Source organism: Neolamprologus multifasciatus, chromosome 14 (assembly GCF_963576455.1).
Source record: "Neolamprologus multifasciatus chromosome 14, fNeoMul1.2, whole genome shotgun sequence".
In the NCBI taxonomy this organism is placed as follows: domain Eukaryota; kingdom Metazoa; phylum Chordata; class Actinopteri; order Cichliformes; family Cichlidae; genus Neolamprologus; species Neolamprologus multifasciatus.
In genome coordinates, this window is record NC_140452.1 from 7502375 (window position 1) to 7520524 (window position 18150).

Genomic DNA, 18150 nt, shown 5'->3' on the forward strand with positions numbered 1-18150 from the left:
AACCTTGGGGAACTCCACATGAGATACTTGTCTGCTCAGATGTGAAGTTACCTATTGACACAAAGTATTTCCTGTTTTCTAAGTATGTTTTGAACCAGTTTAGTACAGTTCCTGAAAGACATGCCCAGTTCTCCAGTCGTTTGAGTAATATGTTGTGGTCAATTGTATCAAATGCTGCACTGAGATCCAGTAAAACTAAGACTGACATTGTTCCACTTTCTGTGTTCAGACATATGTCATTAAACACTTTGGTCAGAGCAGTTTCAGTGCTGTGGTTCTGTCTAGTGATGTGCGGATCAATCCTGAAATATTGATTCCTTCGATACCAATCATCTATGCTCTAGAATCGATTCTCACATTAAAATATCAATATTTTAGTAATTCAGGGTAAATTTGTAGTTTAACATTAACAGGAACACAGTGGAAAGAAACTATAACATTCGGATTGTCTACATTCAAAGGAACTACTTCCTCTTCCACCTTTCATAGTCATGTGCGAAATACGGCTGTATAAATGTCTTGCAGCCCCTTGGCGTGCGCACTCAAAACAATGGCTGAGCGTAATTGTGCGGACGTATTTTATCTCCACAAACAGCTGAGACGTGGTTTGCGATACATGTGGCAAAAAAACGAGGTGTTGTGGCCATACTTGCCAACCTTGAGACCTCAGAATTAGGGAGACATTCAAAAGGGCTGTTGGGGTGATAAATACATTTTACAGTGTTGATTTATCGGATAAAATACAGCGGGGGTGTCCAAATTCAGAGGCTGCTTCCACCTGAGGAGCCGGCCTTTGCGGTCTAAAGAAAGCCAGGTAATACGTCATGAGCTCCCTCCGTGGAGTGAAACTCTGCCGTCTGCTCCTTGCTATCTAAAATATAACCGGGCACTGACATAAACTCTCGACCGTCTCACACTTTGTTTAATTAGTTTTCTGTTTGACGTTTATTCAGCTGTGTGAAAACCCCGGAGGAACCATCCCGAGGGATTAATAAAGTTAAATTTAATTTAATCTAATAACTTTAATCTCGGCCAAACCGATTTACTCACGAACAAATAAAACACTGAAAAAGCCAAACAATAACATTTTTAAGTTATCAAAGTGACTTGTATATCATGTTTAACCCGACTAGTGAAAGATCGCGATGTGTCGGTCGGCTCAGATATTTGAAGTTTACACAGCTACATTCTCACCTGAAAAAAGAGAAATAAGAGTGATATTAAAACTAAGTAGCTGCCGCCATTGTTGGAAACTGGAATTGGCTGGGCTGCGCTATGAATTCTGCGCTATGGTTTTTCAATTTTGTTGTCCGGGTGGAAAATCGGGAGAAATTCGGGAGAATGGTGGCTCCGGGAGATTTTCGGGAGGGGCACTGAAATTTGGGATTCTCCCGGAAAAATCAGGAGGGTTGGCATGTATGGTTGTGGCAACATCACTAACCTTGTCAAACACCTCAGAGTAAATCATATCACAGAATATGATGAGCGTATGTTCAGGCAAACTGAAGAGGAGGAGAGGGACAGGTGCTGCTAAGGCGAGACAGACGTCTCTCACAGAGTCCTTTAGTGCTGCAGGCAGGCAAGGTGTTCAAATAGTGCACAACTTCAGTTTTTTTTATTTCTGTATGATGAACTCTGCATTACTAAGTGATAAGAACAAGTAATCTGATGTCCTGTAATCATTATGACACTGTAATTTGAGATACATCAAATAAAATAAGTTTTTGTACAAAGTATCAGTATCGGATCAGTATCGTCGATACCACCCTGAATATTACTTGGTATCGGATCAGAAAGGAAATCAGTGGTATCGCACATCACTAGTTCTATCTAAAGCCTGACTAGAAGGCATCATGGCAGTTATTCTGTTTTAAGAAGTAATTGAGCTGTTGAGAAACTGCTTTTTCAATGATCTTACTTAAAAATGGGAGATTTGAGATCGGCCTGTAGTTGTTCATTTGTGTCTTGTCAAGATTGTTCTTTTTCAGTATAGGTTTTATTACAGCAGTTTTTAGTGATTCTGGAAACACACCTGATATTAAAGAAAAGTTGACGATCTGTAACAGGTCTGACTCTAAAGTCTTTGAGACCTTTTTGAAAAAACTTGTTGGCAGGACATCTAAACAGCAAGGGGAGGAGTTCAGTTGACCTAAGATGTCCTCCAGGTCTTTGCTGTTAATAGGGTGAAACTGTTTCATGGAGATCAGTAGGTCAAGAGTGTGTCCTGGGTAGTGAAGAATACCGCTCTCTCGTATTCTTCACTACCCAGTTTTACTCAGGCCGCCAAGCCCCTGATTCGGGCTAATGTAGTGACCTCCGGGGATGCTTTTCAGCGTTTGCTTTTAGAGTTTCCATCGCTGTCTGTCCCTAATTTCTCTAGCACGGTAACGAAGCACGGGGTTGAGCATTATATTCCCACGGTCGGGCCCCCAGTGGTCGGGTCGCCACCTCGACCCCGTGAAACTGTCCGTCGCTCAGGAAACGTTTGCAGCCATGGAGCGCCTTGGCATTGTACAGCGCACGAACAGTGCATGGGCCTCTCCGCTTCACATGGTGCCCAAATCGGATGGTCGGTGGCAGATTTCCACCGATTAAATAATGCCACGGAGAATGACCGTTACCCCACCCCCCACATTCAGGATTTCCGTGCGCGCCGAAGACGTTTCTAAAACCGCTGTCATTACCCCCTTCGGCTTGTTCGAGTTTTTGCGCATGCCATTTGGCCCAGACCTTTCAGCAGCTGATGGACTCCGTTTTGTGCGGGCTGCTGTTTGTTTTTCTTTACCTGGATGATATATTGGTGGCCAGCTGCTCGGCGAGCCAGCATGAGTCCCATCTGCGACAGGTTTTCCAGCATTTGGCAGCGCACAGCCTGATAATCAACCCTTCCAAGTGCCAGTTTGGGTTGCCTGTTCTGGATTTCCTTGGGCACCGCATTTCCGCTGAGGGTGTGGTTACGTTGCCAGACAGAGTCTAGGCCCTTTCGGTTTTTCCGCATCCCACCTCAGTTAAAGCATTGCAGGAGTTCTTGGGGATGATCAATTCTTACAACCGCTTTCTCCCCAGAGCTGCCCACCTGCTACAGCCGCTCTATGCTGCCTTAAAAGGTAAAACAGCCAAAGATCCTGTTGACTGGCTGCCGGAACGCATCCAGGCGTTTTTCCGCAGCCAAGTCTGCGCTGGCTGACGCCGCCTGCTGGCCCACCCGTTTCCATCAGCGGAGATCGTGTTGACCACCGACGCATCTAATGTGGCAATGGGTGCCGTGTTGGAACAACGGGTTTCAGGTCTCTGGCAACTGCTTGTCTTTTTCAGTCGGACACTCTGGGATGCCAAACGCAAGTACAGTGTTTTTGACAGAGAGTTGCTGGCCCTGCGCCTAGCGACACGACATTTTCGTTTTTTCCTCTAGGGTCACAACTTTACTGCGTACATTGACCACAAACCTTTGACGTTTGCCATGTCCAAGGTGCCATGGAGCGCACACCAGCAGCGCCAGCAGCGCCCGTTGGCGGGCATTTCGGAGCTTACCACAGACATTCAGCACGCAGGCACCCCTCGAACCTTTCCGCGTCCTCGGTAGGTGTTTCAATCATGTTCATGTGGACCTGGTTGGTCCCTTGCCACAGTCACATGGTTTCACGCACCTTTTGACTGTGGTGGACTGCACGACCAGGTGGCCGGAGGCAGTACCCCTGGCGTCCACTGACAGCGGTGACGTTGGCCAGAACATTTTTGTCACCGTGGATTTCGCGTTTCTGTCCCCCTGCTAACATTACCTCGGACAGGGGCCCCCAGTTTGTTTCTGAGCTTTGGTCTGCCATGGCTGACGGCTTGGGGGTCAAGGTCCACCGTACCACAGCATACCACCCGCAAGCTAACGGGATGTGCGAGCGGTTTCACCGGTCACTCAAGGCCGCGCTCCGGACTTCCTTAACAGGTGGCGACTGGGTCAACCGTCTTCCGTGGGTTTTGCTGGGATTGCGGAGCACGGTTACCCTGGCTGAACTGGTCTTGATTATTATATTATCTTATGCCACGTTAGACCCCTAATTAAAGATTGTGAAATCATTATGTAGTTTTAGTTTGCATTATTCTCCTGACTTAGAAGAAGGTGATAATTATTAAAGTTATTAAACTGATTTGTATTACATTAGACTGCTGATTTATTGTGAATGAATGATATTGTTTTATGATGCATTATACTGCTGAGTTATAAGAAATACTGTTTCCAGAAAGTCATCACCTGAGGGGGGGCTGAAGCTATAAGAATGTGAGGAACGCTCAGACACTTCGAGATCAGGCGGACACCCTCCCGCGCTCATCTCCCATCCGGATGGTTTATGCTCATAAAGTGTTGAATTGTATGGAATAAAAGATTGTTGATTGAGCATTTATACACCGAGTATTGTCCTTCCTTCAGCCGAAAGATCAAAAGAATTGGGAGGATTTAACATTGGCCAGCCCCTCCGGGTCCCCAGGGAATTCTTACCTGAGAGCCCCCCACCCCTTGCTTTTTCCCCTAGGAGCGCCCCACAACCAATGGAGCCCGAGTTGTCTGCAGGTTTTTCTGACCGCCAGTGCCAGCCTTGCTCCCGGGCTGGGTTTCCCTCAGTCAGTTCCCCACCCCCCAGTTCAGCCGTTCCGGCCGTTTGCTTAAACCCCGGGTCCTGGACTAGTTCTGCTGGGTGTTTGGGGGGGGGAGGGGGGGCATGTTTGGTGGACCATTAGAGGGCTCCACTCACACCCAGTGTTGAGGAAGTGTGTTGCTGTGTTTTCTGGCGCAATGTGTTCAGTTGAACAACTGGGATAACCACATTTACTCAGGGCCTTCTTGATGTGATGTTTTTCTGCTTCCCTGGCCACTGTGTCTGTGAGGATGGTGTTCACTCTGTTTTGTAGCATCCTGATGACAACCAATTTATGTTCCAGTGGATGATGAGAGTCAAACCTTAAATACTGATCCGTATGCATAAGTTTACGGTACACATCAGCTTTTAGATGTCCCCCATTACTGATGGAAATCTCACAGTCTAAGAAGGCTAACCTGCCACTTTTCATATCCTCCCTGGTGAATTTGATGTGTCGGTCCACCGAGTTAATGTGATCCATGAATTGTGGAACGACCTGAGATTTGATTTTAACCCAGGTGTCATCCACATACCTGAAATTGGCCACGATGGGTCAAACTGGTGAACCCATGTTTCTGCCTGTAGAACTGACCCTTATATGTGAAATAGGTGGAATGAAGATACAGATGAACAGAATCAACTTTTGGAGATTCATTTACCTGGATGATTGAGCATACATCAAGATGTTAAATCAGTGGCCATCTCACAAACCCAATCAGCAATTGTATTTCTCTTCATGTAAGACTGCTTTCTTCCATTTGCGCAACATCTCTAAAATTAGAAATATCCTGTCTCAGAGTGACGCTGAAAAACTAGTTCATGCATTTATTACTTCCAGGCTGGACTACTGCAATTCATTATTATCAGGATGTCCAAAAAACTCACTGAAAAGCCTTCAGCTAATCCAAAATGCTGCAACAAGAGTACTGACAGGGACTAGAAAGAGAGAGCATATTTCTCCTGTTTTGGCTTCCCTTCATTGGCTTCCTGTTAAATCCAGAATTGAATTCAAAATCCTGCTCCTCACATACAAGGTCTTAAGTAATCAGGCCCCATCTTATCTTAATGACCTTGTAGTACCATATCACCCTATTAGAGCACTTCGCTCTCGCTCTGCAGGCCCACTTGTTGTTCCTGGTGTATGGGGGTAAAAGTAGAATGGGAGGGAGAGCCTTCAGTTTTCAGGCCCCTCTTCTGTGGAACCAGCTTCCAGTTGGGATTCGGGAGACTGACACTATCTCTGCTTTTAAGATTAGGCTTAAAACTTTCCTTTTTGCTAAAGCATATAGTTAGGGCTGGACCAGGTGACCCTGAACCCTCCCTTAGTTATGCTGCAATAGACGTAGGCTGCCGAGGGATTCCCATGATGCATTGAGTTTTTCCTTTCCAGTCACCTTTCTCACTCACTATGTATTAATAGACCTCTCTGCATTGAATCATATCTGTTATTAACCTCTGTCTCTCTTCCACAGCATGTCTTTATCCTGTCTTCCTTCTCTCACCCCAACCGGTTGCAGCAGATGGCCGCCCCTCCCTGAGCCTGGTTCTGCCGGAGGTTTCTTCCTGTTAAAAGGGAGTTTTTCCTTCCCACTGTCGCCAAAGTGCTTGCTCATAGGGGGGTCATATGATTGTTGGGTTTTTCTCTGTATCTATGAAGCGCCTTGAGGCGACTTTTGTTGTGATTTGGCGCTATATAAATAAAATTGAATTGAACTGAATTGAATTCAGGCTCACATTTGCCAAAATCTGCGTTTTGTCTGGACACAAGACATCGCACACCTTGATCATGCACTCTTCAGAGTGGGAAATGGCCGGGCTGATTTGGCTCCTCTATTGTAGCTCCTCTGCTACAATAGAACTTGCTTTCACAACACCTTCACTTTGTGATTTTGCTCTGGTGAAAACCGTCTGCTGAAATGTTAGATTCTTCTTTAGCTCTTCTACCTTCTATAGTTTCTGCTCTGCATTTAGGTTTTTCAGCTTATCCTGATGTTTTGTCTCGTAGTGCCGTCTTAAATTAAATTCCTTAATTACAGCCACATTAGCTCCACAAATAAGACACACGGGTTTACCAGCAATGTCTGTAAACATATATTCAGTCTCCCACCGGCAGGCTCTGTTTTCAGAATCAACTTTTCTCTTCGCCATTGTGAGGGGCTAGCTTCGCGATAACAGAAGATTGACTTGATTGACGCGGGAATGTTCCCAGGCAGCCTAGCGTTCGGCAAGGAGGCTGCAGCGATGCATTATGGGATCTGTTGTTTGTGCGTTATTAGCAGTGTTGGGCAAGTTACTTTTAAAAAGTAATTAATTATAGTTACTAGTTACTTCTTCAAAAAAGTAACTGAGTTAGTAACTGAGTTACAAGATTCTAAAAGTAATGAATTACTTGAAAAGTAACTATTGTGTTACTTTAAAGAAATGTTTAATCCTCTGGGGTCCAGGTTATAATTGGCCATTTTCAACTACTTTTGATTTTACCTCTACATTTCACCTTGAAAAAATTATTTATTTTGCTGTTTGTTTGTATGTTTTCTTTTCACCACAATGTCACGTGTCTGAATTTACAGTTTTGTTTTAATTTTGACATACTCTATTAACACAATTGATCTAAAATCAGGCAAAAAACATAAAATCCAAGTAGAAACAGTCATATTTTTTACTGTTACAGCCACAAACATGTTTAATGAATCATATTTCATAACTTTAAATGCAAATATAAATTCCATCCATCCACTTCCGCCTATCCTTTTCAGGGTCGCGGGGGGTGCTGGAGCCTATCCCAGCTGTCATAGCAGCAGATGGCCACCCCTCCCTGAGCCTGGTTCTGCCAGAGGTTTCTTCCTGTTAAAAGGGAGTTTTTCCTTCCCACTGTCACCAAAGTGCTTGCTCATATGGGGTCATATGATTGTTGGGTTTTTTTTCTGTATTTATTGTTGTAGGATCTACTGTAGAACATAAAGCACCCTGAGGCGACTGTTGTTGTGATTTGGCGCTATATAAATAAAATTGCATTGAATTGAAAGAGCAGGGAGGCCAGATAAAACTCGGGCAGAAAACATCCGAGAGTCCATGTAGTTCTTAAAAAAATATTTGAACAGATAAAACCAAAAACCACCTTCCACAGGAATGATAGGAAGAAAGTCTGTTCTGTTCACAGTGTGACATTTTGTCACTCAGTAAGAAATCACGGATATACTGTCGACTGTCAGTGTGTCTTTAGCAGTAATTGGCTCTTTGTTGTTTGGCTAGCTGTTTGGCTAGCTGCACTGAAACAAAATCCAGCTGTTGGCCATAATGTTCTAGTTTGTAAACCACTTTAGAAATGAGGACTGAGTGAAGTGGAGGAGAGTCTGCTTGAGTCAGGTGACAGGTGGTTCACTGGACTGACAAGCTGGAGTCAGAAACTCTTATTTTTCCGTGTTTGGCTGATTATACCAAGTGGCGCAATCAGCTGATGCAATCAGTGCTATTTTGTGCAATAAAATAGTTTCCCTCTTCTCAATCACATCCTAAGAGTTAAGAACATAACAGATTATTACACGTGAATCAAACCACAAACATAACTTAGTTTCTTACAGAAGCACAATCAGGAATCCCACCAGCAAGTCTGCATGAAAAATAGCAGATTCCATGAAAGAGATGCCACACTCTTTGGAGACCTTTTGTTTTCTCATGTCATTTCACTGACTTCATTTTAGAAGTGAGGAAATGCAAAGCCCAAATGTTAGTAAAAAAGTTTTTTGTTTTTGTTTTGTTTTTTGCTGCTGACATGCTGATGGATGTCAGGATTTTCTGTTGTGTTTTGATAGGACAAACAAGTAGCATAAAAACAGACTGATTGCATCAGTTGATTGCACCGCTCTACACTTGGCCGAATGAAAAAAAAAAATTCTGACTACATGACTGATGAAGAGAACGCAAGAACATTCATTATTCTATTAGAACTGTTGAAAAATACAATAATATGCAACCAAACTGAAAAGATAGACAAAAATATGTTTTTTTTTGTGAGCTTGAGGTCATTTTGATAAGTAATATACTCACAGTGTTACCTTAATATGCCTGGATACAAAAGCAATATCTGATGTATTTTAAGCCCTGCCCATTCTCCTTGTTTTTTGCTGAAGGGTGGTGTGCAAGATTCATCAGCACAGCATGTAAATAAAAGGGAATGGCAAAGCAATAAAATGAAATGACTAGGGTCAGAAAATCAGAAAGCTGTCATGAGCTCATTTTTACAAAGCAATTTGTCCTTTTCCATTTTGCTGTATTCCTACTTTTCTTATGCTATGTCCTCTTCTCTTTTTCCCTCTTCGTGTCAGCTTCAGGGACAATTTAATCTAAACGGAATGCAGAAGAGTGGACATGTCATCCTGGGTGGACTGTTTCCAGTCCACTTTTTCTCAAGCATTCCTGATCTGTCTTTTACCTCACAGCCACAACAACCTTCTTGCCACGGGTAAATATGATAAGGAAACAACAGAAAAAAGAAAGAAATGGGACAAACCTAATGCTAGTATAAATGTAATTGTTATATCTAAAGTAATTATACTTTGCTGATTAGCAAAGCTAAGAAAAATGGATATTGAATGAAGCTTCTTGGTTATTTTTTCATTAAAATATCCCTTTAATTATTGTTATTCAGTTTCCTTAATTGTTTGTATGAGCATCTTTGCAGCATGTTTTCTAAGTATCCTGATGTATTTTTCAAATCAAAATGTTTTTGTTAGTTTCTATGTACAAGGATTTAGGCAAGCACAAACCATGGCTTTTGCTATTGATGAGATCAACAAAAACTCCAACTTGCTACCTAATGTGACTCTGGGATACACCCTTTATGATAATTGTGTTGAACTTGGAATTGGATTCCGTGGAGCATTTTCATTAGTCAGTGGTCAAGAGGAACAGATTATATTACACAGTACATGTGATGGAAATCCTCCAGTTGTAGGGATTGTGGGTGATTCTTCCTCTACACGTTCTATTGCTATCTCCAGCATCTTAGGCTTGTACAGAGTACCCATGGTAGGTTATCAGTTTAACCATAAAATGTCTTTTTTGTTCATAATCCTGTAATTGTAAATTTAATGTGAAAATAATGTACAACATATTGTCTGTTTTTCATAGGTGAGTTATTTTGCCACATGTTCCTGTTTGAGTGATCGTCAAAAGTATCCATCCTTCTTTAGGACGATCCCAAGTGATGCTTTCCAGGTTAAAAATCAATCAGGAAAAATACAAAAAGTCAACAGCAGCTGATGAGCAGCACTCATGTTTTAATCTGTATTCACTTAGGTACGTGCTATGATTCAGATCCTAAAACATTTTGGCTGGACTTGGGCAGGTCTGCTCATCACTGACGATGATTATGGATTTCATGCAGCCAGATCCTTACAATCTGAGCTGAGTGTGTCTGGAGAAGGTTGCCTTGCCTACATTGAGATTTTACCCTGGGACAAAGACACAGATGAACTCAGGAGGATTGTGAATGTGATGAAAAAATCAACAGCTCGTGTGGTCATTGCATTTGTACACGAGAGTCATATGATAAACCTTATAGAAGAGGTTTGATTGTTTCTTGGTATAAAAATATGCATCTCTACTCAGTGTAAAAGATGTATTATATTTTTATTTGAATGAATGCAGAAAACAAATGATATAAAATAAATTTTAACATGACAAAATACTTCAGTAACATGAAAATGTCACGAAAGTAGTTGTTAAATTATCACTTTTTACATTTGGTTAAATAAAATGCACAGGTAGTAAAGCAGAATGTAACAGGTCTACAGTGGTTGGCCAGTGAAGGCTGGACAGCAACAGCTGCTGTGCTTCAAACAACTAAGTTCATGCCATACCTGGGAGGTACACTGGGCATTGCTATTCGCCGAGGAGAAATAACAGGGTTCAGGGAATTCCTATTAGAAATATATCCTGACCTACATCACAATAATAACTATGGAAAGAGCATGGTGAGAGTTTGAAATTTACTATAGTAGCTGCAACAATTTTTTCTTGTCAATATTAAAACAAAAAACAAAATAAACATTTTCCAATAACGTGTTTCAGGTGAATCAGTTTTGGGAATTCACATTTCAGTGCAGATTTGCACCAGCTCCAGCAAGTTGGGTGGACGGTGGAGGTGCATTATGCACTGGACAGGAAGATTTAGAAAATGTGAACACTGAGTTCTTGGACATTTCCAACCTCCGGCCTGAGTACAATGTGTACAAAGCTGTTTATGCTCTGGCATATTCCCTTGATGACATGCTGCGATGCAAGCCAGGAAGAGGGCCTTTCAGTGGGCACAGCTGTGCCACTCTGCAATCACTTGAGCCATGGCAGGTGTGATATGAATTTTTTCTTCATCTGAGTAAATCATTTCTTCTATAATTACTTTCAGAAAAAAAATTATCCTATTGGATAAAAAAAAACAATTCAATAAGATGAAATGAGCTGAAGAGAGCTAAATGATTTTTTCGTATTGAGCAAAAGTAGTGTTTAATATTTTTTATATTAGAGCACATTAACTAGTATGCATATATATGGCACAATTGGAGATGTTCCTGTTTAATTTAGAACTAGATTTTAATGTCTTTAATATGTACAGGTATAATAAGCGTTAGATTTAATTTGGTTATTGGATAGTGGGTGCCACTGCCTGCACTGTGAAATTTATTTCTTATATATTACTTTTTAACAGCTTGTTTATTACTTGGAAAGGGTAAACTTCACCACTCCATTTGGTGATCAAGTGTCATTTGATGAAAATGGTGATGTGGTGCCAATTTACGATGTGATGAACTGGTTGTGGCTCCCTGATGGAAGCACTAAAGTTCATAATGTAGGTGAGGTTAAGAGGTCAGCTTTCAAAGGTGAAGAAATCCTACTTGATGAAGACAAAATCTTCTGGAACTTTAATTCCAAAAAGGTTATACATGGCTTTTCAAACTTTACCTTTTGTCACATTTACAGTGAATGTCATTCTGCTAGGAAATATTTATTTTTGTGCAACAGCCAGTTCAATCGGTATGCAGTGAGAGCTGTCCACCTGGTACCCACATGGTGAGAAGGAAGGGGGAACCTAAATGCTGTTTTGACTGCATCCCTTGTTCTGAGGGAAAAATCAATAACAAAGGCAGTAAGTGTTTTTTGTTTTTGTTTTTTTTTAATCTATCAGCATGACATATTGAATTTCATTTTCATTAAATATAATATGCAATTCACCATCTTCCACTTTCTTCATCTTTCTCCTTTTGCCAGACTCCTTGGAATGCACCAGTTGTCCAGAGGATTTTTGGTCAAACCCCCAGCGTGACCACTGTGTTCCAAAGAAGACAGAGTTTCTGTCCTACCATGAGCCTCTGGGTATTTGTTTGACAGCAACCTCACTGCTGGGCACATGTACATGTGCTGTTGTTCTAGGGATCTTTATCTACCATCACAGAACACCTATAATACGTGCAAACAATTCAGAACTTAGTTTCCAGCTATTGCTGTCACTCAAGCTGTGCTTTCTTTGTTCACTGCTGTTCATTGGGCGACCCAGGCTGTGGACATGCCAACTCAGACATGCAGCATTTGGGATCAGCTTTGTGCTGTGTGTCTCATGCATCCTGGTAAAAACCATGGTTGTTCTGGCAGTTTTCAAAGCCTCTAAGCCAGGAGGGGGAACCAGTCTGAAGTGGTTTGGTGTTATGCAGCAGAGAGGAACAGTTCTGTGCCTTACATTTATTCAAGCAGCCATCTGCACTACCTGGCTTGTTTCTGCTTCTCCAACTCCACATAAAAACACCCAATACCAAAATGATAAGATTGTTTATGAGTGTGCATTTGGGTCAGCTGTTGGTTTTGCAGTGTTATTGGGCTATATTGGCGTTCTAGCTTTCCTCAGTTTTCTAATTGCATTCCTGGTAAGGAATCTTCCTGACAGTTTTAATGAGGCCAAGCTCATCACATTCAGCATGCTGATCTTTTGTGCTGTGTGGGTGGCCTTTGTTCCTGTTTATATCAGCTCACCAGGAAATTATGCAGATGCAGTGGAGGTATTTGCTATCCTGGCCTCAAGTTTTGGACTGTTGATCACATTGTTTGGACCCAAATGTTACATAATAATAATGAGACCCGAATTGAACACAAAAAAGGCTATAATGGGTCGTGGCAGTGAGTCTTAATTATTTTTCCACGTAGACTATAAAAGCAGCTTTAAAGTATATTAGAAAGAAGAGAAACTCCAGTAGTTAGGATACGTTGAATAGGGTGCAGTAGAAACATGTTTTTCTCTTTTTTCTTTGGGGGGTGGGTGTTAGTAGTAACATTTGAATTTTTGATCATTACAGTTGAAACAATGGGCATTCAGCATTAGATATTTAGATAAATTGTGGCAGCCTTTTTCTCTCTCTTTTTTTCAGTCTTGCTTTCTACTGGGGATATTTGTTGGAAAAAGCACAATGTTCATGCAAAGATAATGAAAACATATGTCAAAATGAAACTAAACAAACTGATCAGGAATAACCACATTGTCAAACCACATTCACAGATAAAATATAAAATTTGTATCAAAAAAATCCATAAACAAAAATAAATGATGCTTAAAATAGTGCACTACTGTCATGTTATGTAGGTTAAGCTTAGAGTGAGTGCATGAAGTTGTCAAAAAATATAAGTGTGAATGAACTGATAAATGGGACTGACCTGTTTTTAATCACACATTATTTGCATATTCTGAATGATGGTACTGTAAATATAGTGGCTGTTTCAGACACAAGGATGAGATAGAATCTTCTGTAAACATATAGGATTTTGGAAAATGTTAAGCATCAACTTTCATGGAGTTAGAAGCAAAAGCATTTTTTTTTATTGTACGCAGTGTTTTCACCATAAGTGGGGCGATCGTGGCTCAAGAGTTGGGAGTTCGCCTTCTAATCGGAAGGTTGCCGGTTCGAACCCCGGCTTGGACAGTCTTGGTCGTTGTGTCCTTGGGCAAGACACTTCACCCTTTGCCTACTGGTGGTGGTCAGAGGGCCTGGTGGCGCCAGTGTCCGGCAGCCTCACCTCTGTCAGTGCGCCCCAGGGTGGCTGTGGCTACAATGTAGCTTGCCATCACCAGTGTGTGAATGGATGGATGACTGGATATGTAAAGCGCTTTGGGGTCCTTAGGGACTAGTAAAGCGCTGTATAAATACAGGCCATTTACCATAACATCATTATCTCATTTTCACAGACGTGAGGTTTAGAGGTGTCTGCATATTAACCCTTTAAAACCGGTCAGAGCGGGCACGCTCCATTTTGCGCAACTACTTTTAAATCCCGGTAGCACTGCAACCACGTGAGCTAGTGCAATAATTTTTTTTGCATATGAAACCGGGGAAGTTGTACTGACATCTTATGCCATCAGCTTGTCCCAGGTCACGGTTTCCTTCCACATATGGCTTTGCAAAAACTGCATAAAAAGCACTTGCAGCAACAAAAAAAATAATATTCCAGAAACAGGCTTTGTCGATCCGATCAGCTGTTCATAACACTTCCTACGTTGGAATAGACGTCAGCTCAAACTATCGCATGTCCGCCATGACCTGCCTGAAACCGGAAGTGATATCATTTTCACGGAAATGTAGTTTTTTACCATCAGGGCCTCATCAGCCTATACTGGTGTTTTTAAAAGTTATGTTTGACTTTATGACTTTCTGTGTCTTTTCTGGGATGCTTAGAACTCAAATTGCTGGAAATAGTTTATTTTGATGCATATGCTTTTTTTTTGCAAATTTGCACTATAATATTTATATTCGTTTTTCCTGCAGTGTATAAAAATTGGTGTATTTCAAAAAAATAAAACTATGAAGACACTCAAAATAAATTTCCTGTGGTGGGAAACTATTTTGTGCAACTTTTTTGTATTTACAGTTTTGAGGGATAAGCCTCTTAAATTTCTCTAACTAGAAATATATGTTAAAAAAACAAAAACGATTTTCAATTTTTTTGTAGTTTATTGCACGTTTTTGCAATTTATATAATTACTATGCCCTTAATGCATACATATTATTAAAATTTAGGCTGTAATGGTTGTATTGATGTATAGCAACTTGAAATGCTCCCAAAAATGTCTCTACAACATGTAAAAATATAATATAAGCTCTGGCGGACTTGGTAGGTCTTAAAGGGTTAAGTCTTCATGTTAATCTTGAATAAATATAAACTACTCACAAATTAAACAGAACAGTTAAATCAAAAACTGTATTTTTATGAATAAAAATCTTTTAGAGTTGAAAGTCTTTACTGATATACCCTGTAGATATATTTGAGAACAAGATTTATAATCAGTTCATCCATCCACCCATTTTTTTCAATTATCATTGGATAGATCACATGGATAGAAGCCTAAGCAAGGTTGCCCGGACCTTCCTCTTCCCAGCCACCTCCTACAGCTTATCCGGGTAAACATCGAGGTGTTCCCAGCCAGTCAAGTAATATAATCTCTCCAACATGCCTTGCGTCTGCCTCCTTCTGGTAGGACATGCCCAAAATATCTCATCCAAAAGGCAGCCAGGAACCATCATTCAGCCAGATTCCTGAACCACCTCAACTGGCTCCTTTTAATGTTGAGAAGTAACAGCTCTACTCTGAGCATCTGTCAGATGGTTGGTCTCCTCACTGTATTGCTAAGGTAGAGGCCAGCCATGCTCTGGAGAAAGCTCATTTCTGCTGCTTGTATCAGCAATCTTTGGTAACTACCAAGAGATAGGTGAGGGTAGGGACATGAATTGACAAGTAAGCCAAGATCTTTGCTCTCTTGCTCAGCTCTCTTGCAGCTTCAGCATTACTGCAGCCATAGCCCACTCCACTTTTCAATCTCCTGCTTCCCTCGCTCCTCACTCTTGAACAAGACCCTGAGATACTCAAACTCTTCCACTTCTCAGAGATTCTCAGGTCACCAAAGTGGAATCATTCTGCCACCTAGCTATGTCTATAAATTCTGTCCATAAAAACTATGAAGAGAATCAGTGACGAAGGACACCCCTGGTCAGCACGCACTAGGACTGACTATGACTTATTGCTCACAATGCAGACCAAGCTCCTGTGACGGTTATACAGAGATCGAATGGATGATATCAATAGATGATACTATACCACACTCCCCCACAGGATACTCAGAGGGATGCATTTGCCTTCTCCAAGTCCACAAAATACATTTATACTGGTTGGGCAAACTCCCATTACCTGACAAGTCCTGAGCTGAAATTAGCACCATCCTACTCCCACTAAACACCATCTAAGTAGAGCACCACTTTACCCTTCTGAATCACTCGACACTTTGCCAGATTCAATTTAAATGGTTTAACCAAACTCCAACATCTGAGTTTTTGCTTCAGCTACCACCTGTGCCACATTCACACCTGACAGTACCATCATCTGCTTCCAAAGCTTGATGGTGCCCTTCACCACTGGTGCCCACCGTCTGGTTCAGGGATTACCACCATGACAGTAAGCAACCACATTGCAGCCACAGCTCCTTGCAGCAGCCTCATCAATGGAGGTCTGAAACATGGTGCATTCACACTCAATGTTTCCAGCCTCGCTTGAAATTCTACTGAATTCTGCTGGAGGTGGGTATCGAAGATCTCCCAGACCACTGCCTTTGCCATGTGCTTCCAGCACACAATCACTATACATTTGGGTGTACCAGGTCTGTCCAGCATCCTACCCCCTACCTGAACCAACTCACCGCCAGGTGGTGATCAGTTGACAGCTCAGCTCCTCTCTTCACCAGTTTCCAGAATTTCTCGTTACATAATCAATCATTGACCTGTACCCTAGGTTACCCTGGTGCCACATAAACTTATGCACATTCTTATGTTCGAACAAATACTTTTCATTATCAACAAACTGTGATCTGTACAGAAGTCCAATAACAGAACACCACTCAGGATCAAATCAGGCAAACCATCTGTCCTTTCATGCCCCTTCAGTTCTCACTGTCATTACCCATGTGAGCATTGAAATCTCCCAGTAGGATCGCAGAGTCACCAAATGGAGCACCCTTGATCACCCCACCCAGCAACTCCAAGAAGGCTGATTACTCTGAACTATTGCTTTGCACATATGTTTTGCATAAACAACAGTTAGAACCCATTCCCAGACATGAAGATGCAGCAAAACCACCCTGTCATCCACTGACCAAAATCCCAATGTACAGGAAGCAAGCCGAGGGAAAACAAAAATAACCACGCCTTTTTGCTGCCTCTGACCAAGGACCTGGCCACAAGAAGGATTTGTATGGAGATAAATATGTTGCAAAATGTGAGAGCTTGTAGAATAAAAAGTGAGAATGTGTAGAAAAAATTTGAACTCAAAAATGGGATATTGCACAGTGGCAGGAATGAGCAGCAGTACAGACTGAACAGTACAAAAAAAATTAGTGGCAGTTAGTACAGTATTGCACATTTTTTTCTTAATATAAATACCAATAAAGTGAAGTGACCAGTGCAGATTGTACAGTGTAGTTGTGAAGCTGCAGGGTAGCTTCTGAGTGCATGCTGTGGAGTGTGTTGTGTGTGTTTAAGTGTTGTGGTTGAGGGGTCGTATGGCTTGATGGTAGAAACTGTTTTTAAGTCTTGTAGTCTGGGCAGACAGACTGTAACGTCTGCCAGATGGTAACAAGGATAAGTGTTATTAGGCTATATTGGCATGTTGGTTGTCCTCTTCCTGGCTATCTTCCTGATAGTTTTAATGAGGCCAAACTAATCACATTCAGCATGCTGATCTTCTGTGCTGTGTGGGTGGCTTTTGTTCCTGTTTATATAAGCTCACCGGGAAATTATGCAGATGCAGTGAAGGTATTTGACATCCTGGCCTCGAGCTTTGGTCTTTTGATCACACTGTTTGGACCTAAATGTTACATCATCCTGCTGAAACCACAATTGAACACAAAAAAGGCTATAATGGGTCATGGCGCTGAATTGTAAACATTTTTCCACAACTGGGTGTGGGTCCCAATCAGCCAGAGTTTCGGGTGAGTTCATTGTGAAACCTGGCCCCACCTTCACAATGAACTCACCCGAAACTCTGGCTGATTGGGACCCACACCCAGTTTCACACCTCGGCTCAGGCATTTAGAGGATCATCAGGGGGTCCTTTTGTCCCTCTGTGGGGGGACACTCCCACTAGGTTTATATCTGGGACTCTCCACCATTTGACCTTAGAACTGAAGAAGCTTCTCGGATGAGAGGTGAAACGTCTTCAAGTAACTTAAAGAAGTCCAGACGCTTTTCTTTGCAAGCTCCTTTGACTACGATGACCTGGATGACTGAGAACCTTCACAGACATATTGCCGTACATTTTGGGAGGAACACCCTTCAACTGGTGCGGGAGTATGAAAGGGAATCAAGGAAACTAGCGGATTATAGGAACCATCTCCGTTTCAACCTAAGATGTAGACAAAGCAGAGTTGTTCCTAAGAGCCTGCGCCTTGGATCCACTGTCAGGGGATACAGAGCAGACTTGATTCTACAGAGAGCAC

The 18150-nt window shown here is 41.9% G+C and overlaps 1 protein-coding gene across 1 annotated transcript; it reads left to right on the forward strand.

Annotated features, from left to right (window-relative positions):
* Nucleotides 1-11827: 11827 nt before the first annotated feature.
* On the forward strand, nucleotides 11828-13305 carry LOC146503447 (vomeronasal type-2 receptor 26-like; the record flags this gene model as incomplete). The annotated part of the gene is made up of 1 exon (XM_085184231.1): nucleotides 11828-13305. A coding segment is annotated over one exon (981 nt), but the record flags the coding sequence as incomplete, so codon positions are not given.
* Nucleotides 13306-18150: the final 4845 nt, after the last annotated feature.